Source organism: Hirundo rustica, chromosome 24 (assembly GCF_015227805.2).
Source record: "Hirundo rustica isolate bHirRus1 chromosome 24, bHirRus1.pri.v3, whole genome shotgun sequence".
Lineage (NCBI taxonomy): Eukaryota > Metazoa > Chordata > Aves > Passeriformes > Hirundinidae > Hirundo > Hirundo rustica.
This window is the reverse complement of record NC_053473.1, coordinates 5,811,781-5,835,241: the sequence shown is the minus strand read 5'-3', so window position 1 is coordinate 5,835,241 and position 23,461 is coordinate 5,811,781. Positions and strand designations below refer to the sequence as shown.

Genomic DNA, 23,461 nt, shown 5'->3' with positions numbered 1-23,461 from the left:
CAGCAGCACTGGGAGCCGTGGCTGGAAAGCTCCTGTGAGAAAAGTTCAGTGCTCGGGGCACTGCAGGCAGAGCCAGGCAGTCACTTCCATTCATCATCTGCACGTGGAGGAAAAGGCAGCCAGAAAACCCTGGCGACCTGTTGGAGCCCTGGAAGCTCAGAATTCCAGGCTTTCTGTGCTAAAATGCACTGACCCCCAAGTGAACGCTGCGTTTGACTCGAGGCTGTGGGAGAGGATTCCAAAACTGAGTGACAGTGCTGGGGTTGTGGGTGTGTGGTTTGGATAGAAGTGTGTGACAGCACAGGGTGGAAAAATTAGGATTTAATGTTTTAGTACATAATAATATTTATAAAGCAAGATGGAGGATTTAGGGCAGAGGCTGAGTCCTTCTTTTTCACCTTCTTCTTTGTGGGTTTGGGTGATGTTTTGTAATTGGGTGGAAAAGTTGGCATTGAGGGGCCAGGGGTGGTTGCTTATTGGGTTAAAAGTAAAAATAATCCAGGTGTCATCTCATAATTGGACAATTAGTGCTTTAAAGACCTTGGAAGGAGTTAGAGACGGGGCTGTTTTTCGCTTCGTTAGCCAGGACTCACAGCTTGTGAGACTGTACCATAGGTGAGAATTGATAAACACCTGAGTCAGAACATGAAAACTGCATTTCCTGAGCATTTAATCCCAGCTCTAAGAGGAGAAAAGAAGATAAAGAACCCACAGCGACCCAGATCTCTGCAGGGGTGAGCAGCAGCCTCAGCTCCTTCTGCTTCCAGAGGTGCCAATCCCAGAGGTTTGTTCCTGGAGGTTGGGGATCACCAGCTCTGTGCTCTTCTCTAAATTAGGGACTCCTCAGGGAAGGCTTTCCTTGGTCAGCCTTTGTGTCAGGTGCTCTTTTTTTGCTGTAGCACCTGGGCAGCAGGGTGAGGAGTACGGGATTGGAACATGTGGAGAATCCAAAGGATTGGGGGCTGGATGCTTGGGAATCCCATTGTGCTGCCAACAGAGCGATTCCAGGCTGGTCTGAACCCACAACACCCCAAAATAATAAAAAAAAAGCCTCTGATAAAGCAATTTTTTAAACTCAGAAACACACTCTGAGCGCTGCTGAACTGGGCAGTATGGGGAAAAGAATAATTTAAATTTAAATCAGATAATCTTTCTCTTCTGGCTTTTCAGTTTCTCAGTGTGTTGTTGGGTTTTTTCCTCATGGCTTGGCGCTATCTTGACTTCCTGGGCAGAAATGTTGGTTTAAGCCTGGGTTTGGCTACATGGCCTCTTTATCTGCTTCTTTTCCTGAATGTTGTAGGCATAAATAATCTTGAATTTATCACATTTGCTTGCCCCAGTAGATATTAAGCGCTTGTAACGTGAGGGCTCGAGCACGGGAGTGCTGCCTTAGTGGGCAGCGAGTGAATAAAATCCATAAAGTGAATTAAGTTATTCCTGTTACGTTCCTTACCCTGCTTTTCTTCAGCTCCCACACCAAGCTGTCCTCTACCCACGGCTTTGCCCGATCCCGTGAAAACGGGAAGAATTCCGTCTTTTCAGGCTGGAAAATGGAAAACCTCAACGTTGGCTGGAAATTTCCTTCCGCAGAGCTTTTCTGGCCGTGCCCGTCCCTGGTTTTGGTTTATTCCTCTCCTGGTGCAGCGTGACCCCGAGCGCCTCCGGGCTGGGCACTGATTGGATTTGCCGGCACAAGCGGCGGTGCTCAATTGGGTCTGAATTATTTGTGGGTGCCCCCGTGCTCGCTTCCTCTGCCTCTGCAGCGTCTTCCTCAATTCACTTTCGTTTCTCTGTTCTGTTGCAGAGCAAGGAAGTGGGACTGCAGCTCCAGGAGGACTTGATGAAGGTCCTGAATGAACTCTACACGGTAAATCAAACTGATTTCTTGGCATCTCCTCGGGCAGAAGGGAGAAGTGTTTGACTTCTGCCACCAAGGCTGCGCTCCCTGCTACAAAGCTCCATAAATCCCATTTTTTTACCCCTCTGTCCTCGTGTTGTTTCACCTCTCCGAAGTGTTGGCCCCCACCAAAGGTCTCACCTTCATTTTACTTTGCTGCAGTGGTGCTTTAAAAAAGAGCCAGAGATGGGAGAATTATTTCCAAATAGGCCAAAAGTCTTGGGGTTTGAGCCTTCAGAGGCACCCACTGAGCTTATTTATCCCTCAGCTCTCAGCAGAACAGCTCCTTTTAGAGGAAGGATTTCCCATCTGTGCTTTTTCCTTCTCGGTAAATCCACTGGCGACACCGAGGAGGAGGAGGAGGAGGGATGTGTCCCCAGGGGTTCACGTGCTGCCTGGGGATTTTTCTTCTCCTCACACAGATGAATGGAAAAGCCTCTTGCTTGATGACAATTCTGCTTTCTGCAGCTGTTGCTGAGCGAGTTCTCTTCTTTAAAAGCAGAACTCACTGTTGGGTGGCTCAAAAAATGCATTTTATTTTGTCCTTCCTTAGTGATTTGTTGGCTCGTGACGCTGAGATTTATGTTCTGGCCTTCCTCCCTCGCAAAGGTGAGCCAGGCTTGTTTCTCAGCCCGTGGCATATTGACCCTGTGAAATTGGAGGGGAAGAAATTCAGTGTTACAGAATTTCAGGGGGTTGCCTGAAATCCCCTGTATCAGGAGAATGTGGAGAGGGAATTGTTTCATTACAATTTGTTGCTGTCAGAAACTCAAAGCCAAATACTCAGGCAAATCAGCGCTCCAGAAATGGGTTTGTATTTGGGGGCATCAACAGCTCGGCTTTTTGTGTCGTGTCGTGGATGGGATCCTGAGGAAGGACGTGGATCTGCCTCTAAAAACAGATTTTAGGAGCTGAGGTCAGTTTCTGATCCGAGTTCAGCTGGCTCTGGAGTGGCTGCTGAGTGGAATTTCATGGACAGGGGATCATTTCTGGGTGCCAGGCTCTGACAGGTCATTTTTTTTGAGCCAAACAGTGAATTCTGCTGATTTCTCTACGCTTGGAAGGAAGAGCTTCCGGAATTCAGCCTTTGCTAAACAAAGTGATGTAAGGTATTGATGCTTTGTAAGGCAGTGCTGGGAATTTTAAATCTATTTATTCATTCCTCCTGCTGCAGAGCTCTATAAATTGTCCCTTCACCAGAAAACATTTTCCTTTGCAAAAAGACACTTCTTATCATGCTAAAAGATGCTTTTTTCTTTTTTTTTTTTTTTTCTGGAATTAAAGCCACCCCACCAGTGATTCAATTTAATGGTACTTTTAGAAATAATTCCACCTCTTTTTCTGCTGGATGTGGCGCTCAGGGTGACGAAGTGGGGATCCACCAAAGCTTGGATGATCCTGGAGATCTTTCCCAACCTCAGCGATTCCCTGATTCCATATCCAGAGGATTGGCAGAATCCCTGCTTTAAGGCAAAGTGGATCTGGGTGAAATCCTCCCTTTCTCTACACAAACAAAACACAGAGGGTTCTCCCAACTTTTCATTTCTTTTTGTCCTGTTCCATTTTGCCCTCAGTGAGTCGCCGGTGTCCCCACACCAGAGCCCGTGGCTGCCAGAGGGGCACAAAACCGTTAAAATCCCGTTAAAACTGGGATTTCTCCCTCTGCTTCCGCTCTCTGCCAGCTCTGCTCTGAGCGAGAGGGGAAAAGCAACTCCTTTGCATCAATTATTATAATTATAAACGCCTGCTCTGCAGTCTGAGCATCTGCAGGGGCTGGGAGTGCGGGTGTGTGAATTATTCAGGATGTTCTTTAGCACTGGCTGCAGTCACATTTTCCTTTCATCTTTAAATCCAGAGTCTCTTTGGATCTGGGACCTCTGCTGATCGCTGCAGAGGGGGAGCACGCGGCCCACTTGGGTAAAATTGTGTTATCTTCTGGTGCAAAACAGCTGTAAACGCGTTTTCATCTGAAATAAATCAGATTGTTCACAAGTGGAGCCTTTACTGCTGCTGGAATGGGTGACTTTATACAATTGTGCTTTATTTAATTTTTTTTTTTGCCCTTCCCGTGAGTCTTGTATCGTGTTTGTTTCGGTGTGGGATTCAAACTGCTTGGTGTTTATGGATAAAAAACTGGTTTACGTCTCGTGTCCTTTGGCTCTATTTGCTCGACACAAATCTAGACATTGATATCACGTGAAACAAATGGGATTTTTGTGACTGGGGGGATATTTATCTATATTTACTTATAAAAACGTGCTGCTGTAGAAGTTGCCCGTACAGCACAGGCTCTGTGTCTCCCTAAATGCAAGAACCGCGCTTGTTTATGAATTTGGTTGTTACAGAAGGTGCCCAGAGGTACTTTTACGTCCCAAATTTGACTGGAGCAGGCGGCGCCTGAGCGGCTCTCGCGGGGCGCTGCGCTGGGAGCGGGTTTGCACCCTGCCGTGTTTTCTCCAGCTCTGATTCCCCCAGGTGAAGGGCTGACAGGGCTCCCTTCAGAAGCCTTACCTGCTGCTGAAAAGCTCTCGTTTTCCTGCCCTGTCGTTTCCTCTGAGCGCCCAAGGAGGCTGGGTTTGGTCTGCAGCCTCCTCTTTGCTTCTCGTGCACGAGGCGCTCGCCCAAGCCAAACAAAGCCGCAGCTGCGGAATCACCCGCTTGGATTCGGGATTCATTTCGGGAGCCACGCTCTCTCAGGCACCTCCTGCCCGCCTTTTCTGACGTGGGAAGTTTTTTTTCTCTGAGTGGTTTTTGTTTGTTTTTTTTTTTCTTTTTCTGGTCCAGGTATTTCAGACCGACGGCCGGCGCTGCCTTGCCGGGCCCTGAGTGTTGGTTTTTGTTGTCTGCAGGTGATGAAAACCTACCACATGTACAACGCCGACAGCATCAGCGCCCAGAGCAAGCTGAAGGAGGCCGAGAAGCAGGAGGAGAAGCAGATTGGGAAGTCAGTGAAGCAGGAGGACAAGCAGACCCCGCGCTCCCCCGACTCCACCTCCAACGTCAAGTTTGAGGAGAAACACGTCCGGAGGAGCTCCGTCAAAAAAATCGAGAAGATGAAGGAGAAGGTATTGATTGGCAGGGTGCACGGGAGCCTCTGGTTCCCTCCTGAAACCCAGATCCCATTCTTTGGGAAGGTTTTAGTCAGCTGGAGGAACGGCAAAGCCAGCAGCGAGTTTCCTTCAGGATGCTCAGGTGAAATTTGTGTTATCCCAGGGAATATCCCAGGCGTGGCACAAAAAGCTGAGATCAGCTTGGAGTGGGGAAGCAGCAGTTGCCTGCTTGGAAGCTGTGGTTAATGGGATGATTTTTGATGTGCAGAGCACAAGGCCTGTGCTCCAGGGAGCCCAGCACTCCCAAACTGGCTTTGGGGGCAGAGCCAATGGGTCACTCCAGCGGTTCAGCCCTAAGGTTCAAGCCAGCTGAAGGAAAGGAGTTATTTTGGGATGGATTTGGGCTCTGGAGGGACCAAGTTCAGCCCAGGGAAGAGGTGGGGTGCCCATAGCAACCCTCAGACCCTCCTGGGCTTCTCTGGTGGTGCTGGAGCCTCCTAAACCCCCTCGTCCCTTTATTCCTCATTTAATCCTCCCCATCCCACAGTCTGAAGATTTCCAATCCAGAGTAACAACGCTTAAACACATCTAAATAATTAATCTGCATTTCGAGTCTTGGAGCCGTGGCAAAACTGGGATCCAAAAGGGCAAAACCCGTGCGAGCAGAGTGAGATTTGTTCAGGGCTCTCTGGTGTTGCTCCGAGTGCTGCTCACCTCTTTTCATGCCGTGTTCTGGTTTTTTCTGTCTTTCAGCGCCAAGCCAAGTACACAGAGAACAGGCTGAAGGCAATCAAGGCAAGGAACGAGTATCTGCTGGCCCTGGAAGCCACCAATGCCTCGGTGTTCAAGTACTACATCCACGACCTGTCTGATCTCATTGATGTAAGTGCTGCCAGGAGCCTCCCACGTCCCTCTGCTCCCTCAGCATCCCCTGCCCCAGCACAGCTGGAAGCCTCTGCACAGCTGGAAGCCTCTGCACAGCTGGGCTGGGCAGCCTGGGGCTGGCAGTGGCCCGATGGTTGCACGTTAAGCTGTGGCAGGAGCTTTTTCTCAGGTGGCCACCAGACAAGAAACGAGGCACTGAGAGGGAGAACCCAGCTTCGGTGTCACCCTGCTGCCTGACGTTTTCATTTGGCTGCTTCAAGCGAAACCCACAGGATTCTAACTCAGAGGCATGTTAAAAAAAAAAAAAAAAGTGGTTTTTTTTTTTTTAGCTGTAGAAACAGCACAGAAGAAATTTGGCAGAAGAGAGGGAGTTCAGAAGCGTTTCCTAAAGCCGCTTTTAACTGGTTTTGGAAAAGTCATTGAATTATGGAATATTCTGAGTGGGAAGGGATCATCCAGTCCAGCTCCTGGCCCTGCACAGACACCCCAAAATCCCACCCTGTGCCCGAGGGTGCTGTCCAGGCACTGCTGGAGCTCTGGAAGGTTTGGAGCAGTTCCCGTTCCCTGCAGAGCCTGCTCAGTGCCCCAGCACCCTCTGGGGGAAGAACCTTTCTCTGATCTCCATCCCAAACGTCCCTGACGCAGCTCCAGCCCTTCCCTCAGATCCTCTCCCTGCCCAGCAGAACATATTTCAGTCTCCCCACTCCCAGGGAATATATTTTGCTCCCCATTCAGGGGGCAGCAATTCTGCACCTGAAAAAAAAAATACCAAAACACCAAAAAACCCCCCAAAATTCCGATTTTTGAAAGCTCAGCAAAGGCAGTCAGGAACCCTGAGGTTTTTGCCAAGCATGGAACCGCCTGGACATGCTGAGTGTGGGCTCTGCTGGATCCTGCTCCCCTTCCAAGGCTGCAGAGCCTGGAGGAGCAGGGAGTGATGAGCACAAGAGTCTCTAGACGCAGGCAATAAAGAGCCCTCAGATCTCTATTAATTACTCAGCTATTAGAATAACCAGCAGTCTATAGGATGCATTTATTCAGCTGATGATAAACTTGCCTGCAGTGCTCTTGTGCCAGGTGTTGATTTAAACCTGTCCTTTGGAGGTCAGGGCTGTCACCGAGGGCGGCTTTGAGAAATGCTGTTATTTCCAGACGTCGTGGTGTGCAGGATTGCCGCCCTGGAGAGCCCTGGCCTGTTTATTCCTGCTGCCTTTTTTAGGAGCCCTGTTTGGGTTAACCTTTGCTCGGCCTTAACTGCGTGGCCCTGGGTTTTTAAGGAATTAGAGCTCTCTGTATATATTTCTATCAAAGCTACAGGGTTGGGATTAATTTCGCCAGCATCGGGCTGATTTAATTGTTTTAATTTCTTTTTTTCATCTAAAGCCCTTCTCTCGAGTCTTCCCCCAGATGCTGCCTGGTTCAGTTGCCTGCTCTTGGTGTATTTTCATCTGTCACAGGTGGCAAAGGTTCCAGTTGGGTTTCACAAGCCTGGAATAATTTGTAAGCGCAGGGCTGAGGCGTTTTCAGCAGGACAGGACCGATCTGGGCTGCCCAGCCTGGGAGGAAGGGCTGCTCCCCCTGGGCAGTCCCAGCTGTGTCTGGGGCATGGCAGAAGAAAAGTCCAAAGTTCTGAATTCCAGGGGTTTGTCTGTTCCTAGGGATGAGCCCTGGTGGCTCTGGGTGAGTCCCTGCCCTTGGAGCATTCAGTTTAACTCTGCAAGTTCCCATCGTCTTCAGAATCAAAGTGTTGTCCATGCTCTGTGTTCAGGCGTGGAAGGACGTGGGACTTGGAGATGGAGTTCAGTTATCTCATTGTTCAGACACAGGGAAGATAGATTTATTAATGCCTTTGATGCTGAAGGATTGAAAATTAACAATTATAACCAGTGATGGTTATCTGAGCCGTCTGACTTGAATAAAAATGTGATTTTTAATCCAGGCTGTAATGCCTTCCCTCGATCTAATCACTTGGTGATATTGAATTTTGAAATATAATACAAAAGTAAGCTTCAAAGTTGCTTACAAGGAGATTGTGTTAGTTAAAACCAGTTTTGAACTTTGTGTTTAATGTCATGTTTATCCAGCACATTGTTCCCTCTGCAGTGTGCGGGGAAGGATAACAGGGAGTTAATTCTTTGTCGAGAGTTAAGAGCAATAAATAGTTTCTGCCATAGCCCAGTAGTTTTGGATTTCCTGACTTTGGGGACTGAGGCAGCTCTTTGATGCTAATGAAATATTACAGTAATGGGGAAGTTTGCATTAACTCATATTTATAAAAGGGTCACTAGGACAGGATTGGAAAAAAAAGAAGATAAAAACCTGTGTGAGTCGCAGTTTGCTCTTCTAGGGATCGGTGTTCCACGGTGGCTTACTCCAGGGTCTCATCCTTCCCCTTCCAAATGTGAATTGCATTTTATAACAAAGGGCTTTCCCCCCTTAAATCTTCTGTTTTTGAGGCCTGTTTGAAGGCAAAGGGTTAATCAGCTGTCATGTTGGGAAGTGAATTTGAATGAGTTATCATTAAATTCTTATAAAAAATTGATTTCCTTGGAGAACGATCCATCAAACATTTATATAACCCAGAAAAGGGATGGCAGGACTGGTGCATTTATGAACATGCAACGCTGGACTTTAAAAAGAAAAAAAAAAAATCCTTTAAAGTGGGGGAGTGGGCTGGGAAATGTTTTCTGTCAGTAGCAAAGAGGCAAGGCATTTCTGCCTGAGCGAGGTGGGGCGTGGCACATGGGATTCCCAGTCCTCCCAGTGCACTTCTGGGGACAAACTGGTCACACTGGGAGGGTGCACAAGCCCCTGTCCCACAGCAGGAGTTGTGTCCAGTCCTGGGCTCTGCAGGTGAGGAATGACAAGGAGCTGCTGGAGAGGGTCCAGCAGAACCCACAAAGGTGATTTGGGGTCTGGAGCATCCCAGCAGAACCCACAAAGGTGATTTGGGGTCTGGAGCATCCCAGCAGAACCCACAAAGGTGATTTGGGGTCTGGAGCATCTCCCTGATGAGGAGAAACTGGGGTGCTGGAGCTGGTCAGGCTGGAGAAGGGAAGGCTGAGAGGGGTCCCATCAATCCATACAAATCTCTCATCAATCCATACAAATACCAATCCATACAAACATCCCATCAATCCATACAAATCTCTCAGCAATCCATACAAATACCAATCCATACAAACATCCCATCAATCCATACAAATACCAATCCATACAAATACCAATCCATACAAATATCCCATCAATCCATACAAATCTCTCAGCAATCCAAACAAATCTCCCCAAGGGATGTCAGGATGGTGCCAGGCTCTGTTCAGCAGCAGAACAAGGATCAGCAAACACAAGAAATTCCACCTCAAATGAGGAAGTTTCTATCCATGAGGGTGGCAGAGCCCTGGAGGAGCTGTCTGGGGAGGTTCTGGAGTTTCCCTCTCTGCAGACACCCCAAAGCCACCTGGACGTGTCCCTGTGTCACCTCCAGGTGACCCTGCCTTGGCCTGGCTGCTCTCCTCGTGCTGTGGGGAGGAGTTGAGTGCTGCTGTTAAATCCTGCTCCTTGTCCCAGTCCCGTTTTCCCCCCCAGCTGCAGGACCAGCCCTGCAGAGCGAGCAGGAGCTGTGAGTGCCTCTTGATCCAAGGCTGCCTCCACACGTGCACATTCTCAATCAAGCCTCTTTTGTTTTGCTTTTTTGTTTTGGTTTGGATGGGTTTTTTTGGTTTTTTTTTGGTTTTTTTGGTTTTTTTTTTTTTTGCTTGGCTGGTTTTGTTCTTTTCTGATTGAATGCAAAGTCCCTTAATTCTCTGCCTGCAGCCCAACCAGCGACTGCAGCTCTTTTTCCAAGGCTTCACACCTGCCACAGCTTGTTTGGCACAAGAGCCAGGCTTCCAGCCCTCGGTGGCAGGAATTCTGTGGGAGCAGGGAATGGTCCAGCAGTTTCCCTTCCCTCTCCCCCCACCCCGTCTTCTTTTCCCCCCCTTTTTTTGCCTCTGCGTTTGCAAACAATGGCAGTGATGAGACCCAAATGAAGGGCGAGGAGGAGTTTTCATGTGAATTTTGCTTACAGAGCAGCACAGCAATCAAGCAGATGGTCTCTTTCTTTCCTTTTTGGATGTTCTCCTAGTGGATGTAATCTTGCTCGTAATTCCAGGAAGGTGGGCTCCTTCTTGCTCGCTTTATGAGATGGCTGAAAAATCCAGGCTGGTTCTGATCTCATACTTATGAAAAGCTCCTTTTTTTTTTTTTTTCCCCTCCTCTTCTGAAACATGAAAAACTTGGCTCTGCAGTGGTGGAAATGGAGCTGCTTGATTGTCTCCCAGTGACATCATCCCAGTGTCAGCCACAGCCAGGAAATTCTTGACCATAACCACTTCTTGCTTCAAAGTTTTTTGCTCTTCTGTCTCGCCCCAGCAGTGAAATCATCCCACTGGTGGCTGCTGGGTTTTGGATGACTCTGTTTTCATGTCCAGGTCATGCTCCTCCTTCCTGAAGTACTCGGGATGAAGCAGTTTGCTGGAATGATGGGATTATTGGGGTGCAGATTGGCCTTTATGGGTGACCCAAATCCTGTGTCTTGTCTCGCCAATAGCCCTTCAGTGCCTTGCTTTCCTCTTGCTTTAAATGATGGTTTTTAAGGATTTTTGAGTGTATTCATAGGGACAAGACCCCTAAAAGTCAGGTTAGAATCGAGGGAAATCTGCTGCCCTGCTGTTGAACTTCACCACTTCACTTTTGGATGAAATGAGTCTCTAAAACTCCAAGAAAACTCCACAAACTGTTACAATAATTTAAGCTTACATTCTTTTTTATAACTTAAGCTATATCATTATAACATGGTGATAAAATTTGCATGTGGTTACAGGTTGAGGTGCTCTGTGCAGACAGTGAGGGACGTGGGACCTCCCTGCCACCCAGGAGATGACCAAAAACCCACAACTCCTTCCCCATTCATACAGCTCCTGCCTTTGGAGGCGTTCAGATCCCCACTCCAGAGCTTCATTCCCTTTATTCACCTGGAATTACGTGTGTTTTTCCAGCAGAGCTGTGACCTGGGCTACCACGAGGACATTCCTGATCAACCCACAGGTTAATCCCCAGGACAGCCTCTGAATTTTGAGTTTGGAAGGGCCGGTTTAAGAAACCTAAATACTGGGTTGTTTGGGGTTTTTTTTTGCAGCACCTGAGTGTGCAGCCTGAGAGCAGAGACGCTTTGCAGCTTTTTGCATCCTGCTTTATTCACCTGGAACTGCGTGTGTTTTTCCAGCAGTGGGCTACTATGAGGACATTCCTGATTAACCCACAAGTCAATCATTCCTGATTAACCCAAGACAGCCTCTGAATTTTGAGTTTGGAAGGGCCAGTTTAAGAAACCTAAGTACTGGGTTGTTTTGGGGTTTTTTTTTTTGCAGCACCTGAAGATGCTTTGCAGCTTTTTGCATCCTGCTTTATTCACCTGGAACTGCGTGTGTTTTTCCAACAGTGCTGTGACCTGGGCTACTATGAGGACATTCCTGATTAACCCACAAGTTAATCATTCCTGATTAACCCAAGACAGCCTCTGAATTTTGAGTTTGGAAGGGCCAATTTAAGAAACCTAAATGCTGAGTGGGTTTTGTTTTCTTTTTTTGCGGCGCCTGAGCGCGCAACCCGAGAGCAGAGACGCTCTGCAGCTTTTTGCATCCTGCTTTATTCACCTGGAACTGCGTGTGTTTTTCCAGCAGTGCTGTGACCTGGGCTACCACGCCAGCCTCAACAGAGCCCTGAGGACGTTCCTGTCGGCCGAGCTGAACCTGGAGCAGTCCAAGCACGAGGGGCTGGACGCCATCGAGAACGCCGTGGAGAACCTGGACGCCAACAGCGACAAGCAGAGGCTGATGGAGATGTACAACAACGTCTTCTGCCCGCCCATGAAGTTCGAGTTCCAGCCGCACATGGGGGACATGGTCAGTTGTGGGGCCCTCCTCCAGCTCTGCCTGTTGGTCGCCCTCGTTTCTGAGAAATTCACCCCCTTCCAGGGCCGCCTGTTTGGGGTTTTTTGGGAGCCTGAGAGGTGGGAGATGATGTGAGGATTAAGCAGAGGCTCGTGGCAGAGGTGTTTGTATTTTACTTTTTTGGCTGTCAAAGCTGCATGGTCTCCAGAGGCCCCTTGCAGCCCCAAAGGTTCTGTGAAAAGGAGCAAACGCTGCTCTTAAATCCGAGCTGATCCTGATCCTCCCTTCACCGGAGGTGAAAATGCTTAATTAGGTTTAATATTAGATGGGAGTAGGAAACACTTTTCCTTCAACCCACAGGTTAATCCCCAGAACAGCCTCTGAGTTTCGAGACTGGAAGGGCCAATTTAAGAAACCTGAACGCTGTTTTTTCTGCAGCATCTGAGCGTGCGGGCTGAGAGCACAGATGCTTTGTAGTGGTGCTTTTTGCATCCTCCTTGTGAGCCGGGGCTCTCAGAGGACTCCTCAGTTCTGGCAGGGCAAACCCTTCTCTTTTGGGGGTTTATCAGGATGTGGTCGCTCAGCTGGGAGCTGTTGGGAGTCCCACAAGCTGAAATTGGTTCTGAGCGAGAGCACGTGCACGGTGTGACAATTTAGGGCAGTTGGTTGGATTTCCAGATTTCCCCCCGAGCGCAGACTGGAGGATGGTTTCTTACAGCCACTGCTCCAGGCTCTTCTTTGTCTCTCCCGTTTTAAGTGAAACCTTCAGACTGCAAATGACCTTTTCCTGGATTTTTCTCTGCTTCTGATACTGTAAGATCGTGGGAAGAAAAGGAATTACCTGCAGAGTCTGGTTCAGGAGCAGCTCCCGTTCACTGAATCATTTATCTCGCTGCTTCTTAAGGCCAGAGGATTGTTTAGAAATGCAGCTGATGATCTTGCTGCAATGGTGCCGCACGCAGCAGATCAAATCAGAATATGTGATCCTGTGTGTGTGTGCAGGGGTGGGTAAAACTCCCAGTTTCAAGTTCTGTCTCTGAAGAAACAGCCCCGGGCAGTGAGGTCAGTGTTTTCTTGTAAAAAACCCACAGAAAAGCCAGAACAAACAGAAGGGAAGAGCTGCCTCGTGGAGTGAGAGTGAGAGTGAGCAGCTCAGGGAGCCTGGGTGTTCTGGTGTCTGTGACAGGTCCCCAGCCTGTGCTGTTTTATTTCAGCTGCCCTGGGTTCGTTCAGGAGTGACCTGTGCCTGTTGCTGGGCTGTGCAGGTGGCTCAGCTGAGCGACCCCAGCCCCTGGTGCCCCTGCCCCAGGACACCAGGCTGAAGCACTGAACCAAATTCCTCATTTTTGATGTGATTTATCCAGATAGCTGGGATAAAGCACCTCCAGACTTCCAAAACGCACAGTGAGCTGACATCACTGAAGGCAGCTGATGTTTCTGAGCTCTCCTCTGATGTTGCCATCATCTCCTGCTCGCTGTTCAGTCCTCTCTCGGGGGGGGAACTGCAGTTTGGCAGAACCCTCTCCTCTGGTTGAAATCCACGTTTACCAGGTTTTGGAGCTCGGCACTTCAGAGAACGTTTGTGTCCGATAAATGAGTGATTGCAGTGCTCTGCTGTGCTGCTTCTCCTGCAGGAGTCTCAGCTCTGTGCCCAGCAGCCAGTCCAGAGCGAGTTGGTGCAGAGGTGCCAGCAGCTGCAGTCCCGCTTGTCGACGCTCAAGATTGAGAACGAAGAGGTCAGTGAATAACCAAAGCTCAGCAACCCCTCTCAGCCACTTCCAGTGGTTCTTGGGCACTGATGCTGGAACAGTCTGGTTGTTGTGATCCTTTCTTATCAACACTTGTGGTAAGAGTCAAGGCCAAAGCATCTTGTGCCTTAATTATTGTGTGATCTCACAGGGGTGTTGGGTGTGTGGAGAGAATCCTGTAAAATACCCCCCGATCTCTCTCTTCCCATCCTTAACTCGGTAACAATGGCTGTGTTGCCAAAGCTGCAATTTGGATAGCAAAGGGAAAAGAAGGAATTTAATGTTTTGAAGTGAGTTTGCATAACCTGAGTGATTTTTGTTTAATTGCCGCTCCAAGATGAGAAGAAGATGACAGGAATGGGGATCTAATCTCTGCACCTCTGTGTTCAGGAACTTGGGGGCAAAATTTGCAACCCCTTTTATGTCTGGAAAGTTGATTCTGGCCTTCAGTAAAAACCACAGTGCGGCAGAGTCCTGTTTGTAATTAACATTTGATGCCCAGTAGATGCGGTTGCAGAAGACAATTAGAGGATCTTTGTTCCAGCTTTCTTTGCTTTGAGGTTAAATTTCTTCCCACCTCCTCCCGATCCCAGCCCGTGAGATCACAGCTGCCATCCTGGCACGGAGTCCTGACAGGCTCGGGGTGCTGCCAGCTCTGTGCTTGCACGGACTGTGCTGTTAATGAGCCAAAATTAATTACAGCACACAGGGTGTGAAACCAGTAATGTCTGTTTATTAGCAAAGTGCTGCGGGGGACTTTGCTACCTTGTGAAAACGCTGCGTTGTTTACTCACAACGTAAAACCTTGAGGTTTTGAGTCGTCTCCTTCTTGCTGGGCAGGTGAAGAAGACGATGGAAGCCACGCTGCAGACAATACAGGACATTGTCACCATAGAGGACTTCGATGTCTCTGACTGCTTCCAGTACAGCAACTCCATGGAGTCCGTGAAATCCACGGTGTCGGAAACGTTCATGAGCAAACCCAGCATTGCCAAGAGGAGGGCAAACCAGCAGGAGACTGAGCAGTTCTACTTCACAGTAAGGGGCTCATTCTTAGGGATTTAGGAGAGGGTTTTTTCCCCTTTTAGGAAATTCTGCCCTGTGAGGGTGGTGAGACCCTGGTACAGCTGTGGCTGCGCCATCCCTGGAAGTGTCCAAGGCCAGGAGAGGCTTGGAGCAGCCTGGCAGAGTGGAAGGTGTCCCTGCCCAGCCCCTGGATCATCTTTAGGATCCTTCCCAGCCCATTCCATGGTTCTGTAGTTTTCAATGGGATCTATTCAGAATTATCCCCACAACAGGGTGCAAAGTGATGCTCTTGTCTAACAAAAAACGCTTCTCTTGCCCACTTTGGGCCAGCAGGGGAAGTGTGTTGGGGTTTAAAAATGTGTGCTCACAGTTTTTTGGAAATGTTTTGGGATATCTCTGTTGACTCAAGTGTGGTCTGTGGGTAAATTGTGTCAAATCTGATCTCTTCTGCATCTGAAAAAGAATTTTCTGAGAAAGAACTTAATAGCTTGTAAATATGAAATTTCAAAACGAGTGCAAACCAAAATAATGTTTAGCTCTTTCATTTTTTTTTTATCATCTTACAATTTCATCCTGCATAAGCTTTTCATTGAGTCAGTGTTTTTTACAAGATGCTAAGAGCTTTTTGATATTGAATTTCATGCCAGACTGTGTGTCTTTTTCTTACGTCAGATTTATGTTAGACTGCTGAATTCGTTTCCAGTTTCAAAATACTTCAGAGTAGCAGATGAAAACCATGGAGATTTGTCATTCCTTTGGGCATCCTTCACCTTCTTCTTCCCAGAATGGTGTTGCTCGTTAAAAATCGGAATTTTCAGTGCAAATGGCACTAACCTGGCAGGATGGATCATTAGGCCTTGACTTACAAAAATCCAAAATCCTTCACTGAAGGTGAATCTGGCTATAGAGCGGAGCGAGAGGAGAAGCTGCTCCCATTAACACAGGATTGACCACCCTGCCCAGGGTTATGGAACTGGAAACGTGATTTTTAATTGAACTCTGAGCATTTCCTCTCTAGAGAGAGCTGTTTTGAGTTCAGGTGGGAGAAGGGGGAATCCAGGGCTCGTTTTGGGTGGGATATTTCTCCGTTTCATGCTGTTGCTGTGGTGTTAAGCAGCTCTTTAAGCAGCCTGATCAGGTGCTGCATTGATCTGCTATTGACCAGGCTTATAAATAGCCTTGATAAGGATTTTCAGCTCTGAACCTCCGAGGAGCAGCTCCTTCAGTGTCTCACAAAGCCCTGGATGGGTGTTAATGAGGCTTGAGGGCAGAGCTTTGTGTAGGGGATAAAAAACAAAGCGCAGCGCAGAATTGAGATTTAATTCCCTCTCACCTCGTGATGGGGGAGCAGGAGCTGTGAGGAAAACGCTGATTTAAAAGAATATTCCATATTAATGTGACTCCAGCAGGAAATTCCGTGCGCTGCATTCCTAGGCAGAGCTCTGGGGTAAACACAGCGATGGGAGTTTAGTGGAGGGATACTCTGGAGTATCTCCAGCCTGGAATAATCTGTATTTCCCCTGGAAGCACATCCCAGCACGCCAGTGCTGACGGATCTCCGCAGGGAGATTGGTGTTCAGATTTAAACTTCTCAGAGTGCAGGGAGGGATGGACTCAGCCCTGAGCTGCTGCAGGTGGCTGAGGCAGGGAAGCAGCAGCGACTCCAGGGAGCCAAAATCCAGGGATGAGCTGCTGCTGCCATGGTGACAGCCCTGCTCCCCCGGGCAGGGAGCCTGGCACAGCTGCCACCAGCCACACCTGGCCACTGGCAAAGGGGGAAAATGATTTCATTCTTGCGCCTCTAAACCGCCATAATTTCAGTTCCTAGGCAAAACGTTGGGTTTTTTTACCTCTGGAAAGAGGAGGAGCCAGGACAATGCTGGGTGGGTGAGGTGCTTTAGGGTTCAGGGAGGTTTATTTTTGCCAAGGCCTTCAGACGTGGGGAAATGTGGGATAAAATCCTCCTGCTCCTGGATCCTGCAGCTGGGGGGGTCCTGGTGGTGCTGATCCTGTTGGCTCCAGCTCCCCCATCCTTCCCGGGCCTGCTTTGGAATTATTCTTGGAGGGGTGAGAGAGAGGAAAATCACTGGGTTTTCCTGTCTGGAGATGGATCAGGATGTGGAGCAGCGGCAGAAATGTTTTTTTTTCTCTATATCCTGAATTTTGGTCTGGCTTCATCCCATGTGTATCCTGCAGGCTTTGGGCTCAGGGGTGCCCAGTGTGCTGGGTTTTGTAGGTGCCAAATGCTCCTGGCCCTGACTCCCAGCTGATCTCCTCTCAATTGTCAAGGAGGTGACCCAGAGACGTTTCTGCTGCTTTGTTCTGCTTGCACTTAGCCCAGCTCCAGCTGTGCTCTGCCCCAAATGAAATCCTCAGGAGTTCTCCTGTAATTCCATTTTTTTTTTTTCATCCTTTGACTGCTTTTATTACGCCAGAAATCCAGGGCTAATGATGGGTCTTTGTAATTCGCTGAGAAAAGCCTGAAGCTTTATTTTGAAATTAATTTTTTTTTTTTTTTTTCATCAGCGTCCTTGCAACAGGCAGGGAACAGAATGTTAGGCATGAGGAAATAGTAAAAAAAAAAAAAAAATAAAGATGCTGCAGTGCATGGGAACATCTTTTTCTCCTCTAAAGCAACCCCTGGTACCTGTTGATGCCTTTAATGACCTCGAAGCCAGAGCCTGGCAAGTCCCAGCGAGTGCCTCTGCCCTGCCCTGCCTGACCCACCTTAGGCTGGGCTTAAACTGTTTAGATCTGCTTCAAAGGGGAGCTTAACTCTGCCAAGACGAGTGGATCTGCTGCTCTCTCAGCTTCTGTTTGCAGCTGAGCCTTCCAACCCTCCTGTCCTTTCACCCGTGACTCTGGGACCCCCCAGAACCGGATTTACCCTCAGCTCCCCCACTTCAGGCTGGATATTTTTGCACTTTAGGCTCACCGTCTTTTCTTCTGCACAAATTTCACGGATTGAGCGAAACACGGTTGGGGCTTGGCAAACAGATTCTACAGGGAAATCCCTCCCCCCAGAAAATGTGATTAATTTTTCGTAGTGGTGAGGGCGCTTCCTGTTTTCTTCCGAAACAACAACAAAAATTGAAATATTAATAAAGGAAGCAGGAAGTGCTGAGACTTTCCAAAGGGGCTTAATTCTTGTGAAATGTTTCTTTCGATGTTGTCGAGCGAGGGGACATAAAACACGGGCTTTTGGCAGTTAATTAAAGCCATTTTTGTTTGTTGTGTCAGTGCACACCAGGGCTGGGGAGCCCTCAGGGGAAGCTTCCCTAGTTCCTGGAAGGTTTTCCCTCACCCTCGCTACTGCCTCAGCGTGTGTATATCTTTATTTCTTTCTTAATTTATGTGTCTATTTCTACTTGGCTCTCTCCATCCTGCACAGAGGCTGCTCCTGCAGAGCCCAGGCTCTCCTGTTGTTAAAAACATCAATTTCAACCTCAAGGATTTTCAGTTTCATTGTGCAGATCAGAGCTGGAAGGAAGTGGATTGAGTTGGGGAAAGCTGGAAGTGTCCAAGGCCAGGCTGGACAAAGCTTGGAGCAACCTGGGATGGGGAAAAGTTTCCCTGCCCATGGAACTGGATGAGCTTTGAGGTCCCTTCCCACCTAAACCATCTGAGGATTTGATTAGGACGAGAACATTTCGTTGTTAGATAAGAATCCTCTCTCTGTGCTCATTCTGCTGGCGGATTTTTAAGCTCTCTCATCATTCCAAGGAGCGCTCTGTGATATTTTGCAGAGTTTGTGGTTCTGAGTGCAAACGTGTCCCACTTCTAACGTGGGCAGCCCCTGTGCTGCAGAGTATTCCACATGCTGCAGCTCAGGGAAGATAAATAAAACTGCTCTGAGCTGCGAGATAAGAGATGAAAGAGCTGCAAAAAAAAAAACAAATCAAACCAACAAAAAACCCCCAGCATTTGCAGAGCTGTGGAAAATCAGAGAGCGGTGGGAGAAATGCCTGCGTGGCCGTACGATGTTCCACTGCCAGAGGAAAGCTGAACTCCAGTAATATCTGTATTTGTTTTGTCCCCTGCCCTCTGTGCAGCCCTGTGGATCGTCCAGCGTGGAGGCAGAGGCTGGGTTTGACAAGTGAAGTGGGGTGAGCGAGGTTAAGTGAGAGAACAAGCACAGTAGCCGCCTTTTAGTTGGTTAAAACAGATTGTTCATTCAGTGCCTGCCCAGGGGTGGATGACAGCTCCTCTGATGGCTCCAAAGATGCCAAACATTCAGCTGATCCCACAGGGGAGCAATGGAAATTGCCCCACAGATCACGAATTCACTGAATTTCAGCGTCGTGGAGGTTGGAAAAGACCCCTGAGATCATTGATCCGAGCTTGGCTGGGCTCAAAATGTGAGTGGCCTGAGCTTTGGACTTGCCCAGAGAGACATAAGCCAGGACTTAATTCATGATTTAACCACGAATTACGGAGTTATTCTATAGCTATAAATTTCGGTGTCACTCTGCAGCTGCAAATTCAATGTCACTGCAAATTCAGTGTCATTCTATAACGGCAAATTTGATGTCACTACAAATTCAGTGTCATTCTGTAACTGCAAATTCAGTGTCACTGCAAATTCAGTGTCATTCTATAACTGCAAATTCAATGTCACTGCAAATTCAGTGTCATCCTATAACTGCAAATTCAATGTCACTGCAAATTCGATGTCACTGCAAATTCAGTGTCATTCTGTAACTGCAAATTCAGTGTCACTGCAAATTCAGTGTCACTGTAAATTTAGTGTCACTGTAAATTCAGTGTCACTCTGAATTCGGTGTCACTCTGTAAATTCAGTGTCACTCCGTAAATTCTGTATGATTTTATGACTAAATTTGGTATCACTCTGAATTTAGTGTCACTCTAACTGTAAATTCAGTGTTGCTCTGTGAGTTTAGGGTCACTCTGTAACTGTAAATTCAGTGTCACTCTATAAATTAGGTGTCACTCTAACAGTAAATTCAGTATTGCACTGTGAATTTGGTGTCACTCCGTATATTCAGTGTCACTCTGAATTTGGGGTCACTCTGTAACTGTAAATTCAGTATCATTTTGAAACTGTAAATTCAGTGTCACTCTGTAAATTCTCTATGATTTTATAACTGTAAATTCAGTGTCACTCTGTGAATTTTGTGTCACTCTATAAATTCAGTGTCTCTCTGCCCTCCTGTCCCCAATCCTGCCACCCAAAGGTTTGACCAGAGGAACGAATTGTCCACTCACGCTCCTGTTTTTTCCACAGAAAATGAAGGAGTACCTGGAAGGCAGGAACCTGATCACGAAGCTGCAGGCCAAGCATGACCTCCTGCAGAAAACCCTGGGAGAAAGTGAGTGTGTGTCCCCAGCACAGCTCTGGGCCAGCGGTGCATTTGTTGCATCGCCCAGCTGAGGCTGGCAGCCCTGGGTTAGTGATCCGTGTTTTATGCATTCATTCCTCTGATCTGCGTGAGGGAGAGGCCAAATCACCCTGGTGGCTGCTTGATGAATGGTGACCACCGAAATGCTTAATGAGGCACTAATGTGCATCTCTGACTGGTGTGCTGCCGCCCCCTCCTTCATCCTCCTCTTCTTCGCCCCCCTCCTGGTTATATCATCACATCTCTGTTGGGCCAAGCCCAACAGAGATCATTAATTTGTGATTCACTGATTAATTCTGAATTATTGATGGGCTGGGCCTTCGTTTGCGCGGTGGTTCAGCCCGACCAAACCAGTGTATGGGAGCCCGGGCTCCTTTTTGTTAGGAGAAGCACAAACAAATCTCAGAGCATGTGAAATATGTTGCCTGTCTAGAGGGCATCAGTCAGGGGGCAGCGGCCAGAGCTGAATATTCATTTGCTGTCAGAGCCAGAACAAAGGCAGACTTCTTTCCCTTCACGGTATGGGCAAATCCTGTTGGCCAGAACCACTTGAGCTACGCATCCAAGTTTCCATAGAAACCGGCCTGCCTGGTGCTTGCGGAGGGGAGGGTTTGAGCGGTCCAAATGTCAGGTCAGAGCTGGCCCAGCCCCGTGCTGGGCTGTGTCTGGGGCTGTGTTCCTGAGCTCCCCACAGCTTGTGCTGTGCCAATCTGCTGGATGAAAACTCGGCCAGCATGAGGCCTTTGAAGCGCTTTGCTTTCGGTTTGGAAGCGCTCTGTCAGGCTGCAGCACCTCTTGCTGCAGTAATTAAAGGGTTCCGTGTTCATCGGGCTGCTGGGAGAGGAGGGGAGGATGTGCCTCACTTTGGGTCGGGTTGGTTAAAGTTGCTCATCTCTTCAGCTCTCCAGTGAGAAAGGGTGGCTGAAGCCAAAGTTTTGTGTCCTCGGGGCATCTTTCTTGTGTCTGGGAGTGACGGGCGTGTGACTGATCACATTCCTGGGTCCCAGCTGACCTCTGCATTCCAAGCCCTGTTTCCTCTTAACCTGCCTGCCCCTGAGCCCAGCTCGGGCTGTGCTGGGGGGAAAGGAGAGGAAATCAAGCCTGATTTCTCTATTGCTGTGTGGATTTAAAGGCTGTTCCCTTCATTTGCTTTTTTGCAAACCAGAGCTTTCTTAGTGGCCCTGTGAATGCCGGGGTGAGCCCCCCAAAAACCTCCTGCTGTCATCTGTGAGATCAAAAGGAGCTGGGAAAGGCAGGAGCATCCCGTTTCCCAGCCCACAGGAGCAGGTCTATGGTACAAACTGAGGATTTATCTGTGCCTGGATTTATCCATAAAATGTCACTTAGCTGGGAAATGGGCAAAAGAAATCCCCTTCGCACGTCCCTGGAGCACGGTTAGGAGCTCTACAGGAGAATGTGCCTCCAGCCGGGCATCTTCAGTGCCTGGGACGTTCAGGGGCTTCTCATTTTTTCTATTCTCCTCCCTGCCCCATCCTCAGGTGACGTTTTTCAGTTGTGCAAACTGCCTTCACCTGAGGATGCCGAGTTCCAGCAATAGAAGTTACCAGTTATCCCCTCCTCCCTGCGAGTCGCCGTGTCCCTGCCTGCTGTCCCCGTTTGTCACCCTAGCGCTGGAGCCCCTGGGTGCTGATTTCTCTGTAGGAATATTCCGTGACGAAAAACGGGACAGATGGCTGGAAATTCTGCTGCAGAGGAACATTTTCCTGCGAATTATGCTCTGTTTTGGCTTTAGGTGGGGAGAGCAAAAGTGGCTATCAGGACGTGCCCGGCTAATTGTCAGCCATCAAGCAATTAGCTGCTTTCCTCACTCCTCCTTCTGTCCCCCCAGGAGCAGGGAGACAAACAGGAGGTGGATTTTCAGCTGATTTTCAGCTGATTCTTTTTTTTTCCCCCACCAAAAAAACCTGGCCTGCCTCTCCTCTTGTGATGTTTTAGGTGCTGCTGCATTAGAGAGCCCCGAGCTTGGCTGCTGCTTCCTCGAAAACCCCAGCTCGAGTTAATGGGAGCGTTTTTATAAATATGTTTGTGGAAAACACCGCCGAAAACGTCTGTCTCTCAAAATAGCTCCGGTGCCAGCACGTTCAGGCTGTGGGCTGACAAATCTGGGAGTGTTTGCACTCTTCCTGAGGGGCTTGGTGAAGAGGAAATCTCTCGCCCCACCGGCTCCCCTGGGAAAAGGGAGGGAGGGAGGGACTGACAAGCCCAGTTTTTTGGCAGAAGTCGACAATTAGAATGCTCAGGGAGGTGATTTCTGTTTAAAAAAACCCCAAGAATTCGCAGAGATACGAATCCTGGGACAGCCTGAGCTGGTTGCCGGTTGGGTTTGGTGGAGCTGAGCTGGTGGGGATGGGTTTGGTGCTGCCCTTGGAGCTTCTTCCCCTCCTCTCTCCTCTCCTTTCCTCCATCCCCACCCCAAATCCTCTGTGCAGAAATACTGAGAGCGTTTTCCCGTTCCTCCCTCCTCACGCCGGATTTCTCTGTCTCCTCCACAGGTCAGCGGACGGACTGCGCCCTGGCCAGGTAGGTGCGGCTCAGGGAACTGTGGTTCTAAGGAAGATCTGATGCAAATTGGTCATTCCAGATCGGTCACCAGCCCAGGGCTTGTTAGAAAAACACACTGATTCAGAGTCACAGAGTGGAGCTGTGGAGTGGTTTGGGTGGAAGGGACATTAAAGCTCCTCCGTGGGCAGGGACACGTCCCATGGTCAAATCCCATCCAGCCTGGCCTGGAACACTCCCAGGGATGGGGCAGGAATTGAATAAATTTAATTAAACTTATTATGAATTTAGTTAATACAAAAAAATTCCTTTTCTTGCCCCGGTGTATTTAGTGCGGATCAGGAGCAGGAGGGGAAAGTGAGAGAAGTTCCTTAATTTGGCGCTGTCACCCGGAGAACGTTCTCCAGATTAAGGTTTTTATAACCAAATCCCTGGGAGAGAGGTGGGCCCAGGGCTTATCCACAGGGTGGAGGAGCAGAACTTGGGAAACTCTTGATCCCAGTGCTGCTCTGCTGGGCCTGGGTTCCAGCAGGACAGAGGGCACGGAGAATAAATTTTAATTTAATTTAATTAGGAGCAGCCCCAGAACCAGCTCTAAGCTTCTGGTGGGGCTTTATTTGTTAAAACAAAACAAATCCCCGTCTCCAAAACTGATGGATTCAGGGGTTCTGCTGGGCACCAGGGGCTGGGGCCGTGCGTCATCCTGCCTCGTTAACGAAAGGAGGGTGATTACCACCAGCGTGGACTCGTTACTGCTGTTCCCATTCCTCACAGCAAAGCAAAACTGGCAGGTCCTAATTAGGCCCTGACATCTGTAATAATAAAATATTATTCATCACAAAACAGTTTTAAATATCAAAGTTTAAAGCCCACCTCATTGTCTGTGACAGCCCGTGCAATCGGATTTTTCTTTAATTTTTTAAATTTTCATTCAGTGTTTCTGTTTTGTTTTTTTTTTTTTTTTTTTACAAAAGGAATTTCCCCCAAATTAACACGTTGTACAGGCTTTTTTTTAAAAAAAATCACGTTTCTAATCCCCTTATTT

General features: G+C 48.4%; 1 protein-coding gene across 5 annotated transcripts in view; it reads left to right on the top strand.

The window, feature by feature from the left end:
• SRGAP2 (SLIT-ROBO Rho GTPase activating protein 2) overlaps window positions 1-23,461 on the top strand; it is a 92,661-nt gene that overhangs the window by 48,184 nt on the left and 21,016 nt on the right. For 4 of the 5 annotated variants that reach the window (XM_040085430.2, XM_040085426.2, XM_040085427.2 and 1 more), the window contains 8 exons: window positions 1,805-1,867; window positions 4,747-4,962; window positions 5,701-5,829; window positions 11,550-11,774; window positions 13,397-13,498; window positions 14,351-14,548; window positions 19,782-19,866; window positions 22,410-22,437. In XM_040085430.2, the coding sequence (XP_039941364.1) occupies window positions 1,841-1,867; window positions 4,747-4,962; window positions 5,701-5,829; window positions 11,550-11,774; window positions 13,397-13,498; window positions 14,351-14,548; window positions 19,782-19,866; window positions 22,410-22,437 (1,010 nt within the window). In that variant the 5' untranslated portion in view covers window positions 1,805-1,840. The remainder of the gene's footprint in view (window positions 1-1,804; window positions 1,868-4,746; window positions 4,963-5,700; window positions 5,830-11,549; window positions 11,775-13,396; window positions 13,499-14,350; window positions 14,549-19,781; window positions 19,867-22,409; window positions 22,438-23,461) is intronic. The other variant, XM_040085428.2, reaches the window with a different exon arrangement.